Source organism: Myotis davidii, unplaced genomic scaffold, assembly GCF_000327345.1.
Source record: "Myotis davidii unplaced genomic scaffold, ASM32734v1 scaffold178, whole genome shotgun sequence".
Classification (NCBI taxonomy): Eukaryota; Metazoa; Chordata; class Mammalia; order Chiroptera; family Vespertilionidae; genus Myotis; species Myotis davidii.
Genome location: NW_006290668.1, coordinates 264,283 through 266,246, shown reverse-complemented (window position 1 = coordinate 266,246; position 1,964 = coordinate 264,283). Strand labels below are relative to the sequence as shown.

General features: G+C 59.4%; 1 protein-coding gene across 8 annotated transcripts in view; it reads right to left on the bottom strand.

The window, feature by feature from the left end:
* Positions 1-434: 434 nt before the first annotated feature.
* Positions 435-1,964, bottom strand: part of DYRK1B (dual specificity tyrosine-(Y)-phosphorylation regulated kinase 1B) — an 8,759-nt gene continuing 7,229 nt past the window's right edge. For 6 of the 8 annotated variants that reach the window (XM_015563854.1, XM_015563852.1, XM_015563853.1 and 3 more), the window contains 3 exons: positions 1,763-1,958; positions 1,269-1,375; positions 437-1,174 (listed from right to left, as the gene is read on the bottom strand). In XM_015563854.1, coding sequence (XP_015419340.1) covers positions 803-1,174; positions 1,269-1,375; positions 1,763-1,958 — 675 coding nt within the window. In that variant the 3' untranslated portion in view covers positions 437-802. Of the gene's footprint in view, positions 1,175-1,268; positions 1,376-1,762; positions 1,959-1,964 lie in introns of all 8 variants that reach the window. The other 2 variants (XM_015563855.1, XM_006763672.2) reach the window with 1 other exon arrangement.

The window sequence follows — 1,964 nt, the reverse complement described above, 5'->3', positions numbered from 1 at the left end:
GGAGGGTAAGTCTGTACCCATTGTCTGCCTGTCAATCCCCAGATGGCACTAATAAGTCCTATTACACGTATTCAGCACCTACTGGATGCTTGCCTGGCAAAAGGAACCACTCCTGCACAGACTCTGGAAACCCTGGCTTACTAGGACACAAACTGTTGTTTCCCAGAAACAGGCCAGAGGTGGGCCTTCACCCTTTCAGAGTCTCAGTTTACCCTGGAAAAGGCAAATGTGGGTTACAATCCTATTCAGGATCTCTGTCTAGGATTCCGTAGGCCCAGACCTCCTCAGCCCCATGTCTGTACCAATAGCTGTAGCTTCCCTACGGACATATCTGACAAGACAAAGCTCTTCCAGCACCCCCTCCCCAAACAATTCCGCACCATGCCTCTGAGGGCTGGGTGAAGGGAGCCAGGGCCCTGCAAACGCTCAGGCGGGCATGTGAGAAAGCTCTTTACTGGGGGGTACAGCAAGGAGGAGCAATGCCATCTCCCCCTACCTGCCCCCGCCCCTTCCTAGGGCCCTGGGGTGAAGGGGGTCTCCCAACCACTGGACCACCACTGTCTTTGGTACAATAAATAGAAAACAAGGGGAGAGAGGGGGCCAAGGGTCCAGTCCTTAGTGTGGGGGCACGCCTGAACCCCTCTCCTTGACCCCCTGCCCCAGGCCCCAGTCAGTGCAGGCCTCACCCACCCCAGCTGGGCAGCAGCAATTCCAGTCAAGGGGAGAGATGAGGATGGGAGCCCAGGGCCCCCAGATGGGGGGAGGGGTATGGCTTCAGGAGGGCCCCAGGGGAGGGGCAGGGTCATGAGCTGGCTGCCGTGCTCTGGGGTACACCACGAAGGCCCAAGCGAGGCCCCAGAGTGGCAGGGTCATCAGGGGGTGGGAGGGGTGGACGACCTCCTGTCATCCGAGTCCGGAGGGCTGAGGCAGCCGAGTGCTGGGGGGCAGGCGCAGGATGGAGTGGAGAGCAGTCAGGAGGGCCGCCCACCAGGCTCACATCCATCAGCTCCGGAGGTGGTGGTGAGGTTGGTGATGGAGGACGGCCAAGGCATCGGGGTTGGGGGGGTAACTGGGTGCCAGCCCCTGGCAGTGATGATGCAGAGGCAGGGGCTTGATGTGTCTTGTGGGGCACATCACCGCCTGCCCAGGGGCGCATCGGCTGGGAGAGTGGGACCTAAAGGAGCAAAGGAACAGTGGGTGATGGAGAACCAGGTTCTCGAGTCCTAGATACCCCACCACCCACCTCCAAAGGCCCTAAAGCCCCATACCTTGGGGCTGTTCATCTCACAGTCAGTGATGGAGGGCCCAGGGCCCCCACAATATCGGTTGCTGTAGCGGTAGGTCCGGTTATCATTGGAGGAGCCACTGGAGCCTCCTGGAAATGCCAGGGGAGGAGAGAAGAGGCCTTAAGTGAGGAGAGGTGGTGGCTGGGTTTTGAGGTGGCTGAGTCTGATTCATGACCCAGGCACAGGTTTGGGCTTTGGGTTCTGCATTCATGTGAAGAAATCAGGCCCAATTTTGAGATTAGGGGTCAGAGTTCAGTTTTGGGTGTTGGAGTCAGAACCAGTTAGAGGTCTGAGCACAAGTTCAGTTTCAGAGATCAGGTCAGGACCAGTTGGAGTTCTCCTGCCCTAACCTTTGGAGTTCAGGATCATGCAGTTTCAAAGCTCTAGGTGAAGGCCCAATGACAAGGTCCCCAAGGTCAGGCCACACCAGAGCTTCCCCCACAACTGTCCTACCCTATTGGGCACTGGGCACCCACCAGAGCTGGAGATGGAGCTGGCGGTGCTGGAGGAGGGGCAGGTGTCGAGGGGGGCGGGCGAGGTGGAGGCACTGCTGCCTGCCGGGCCTGTGTTGGTGGCTTCATCTGCCGTGCGGCGAAAGAAGCCATGCTGCAGAGCCCCCAGTGGGCTGATGCGGGCGGCGGGCTCATACTCCAGCATGCGCAGCACCAGGTCCTGGAA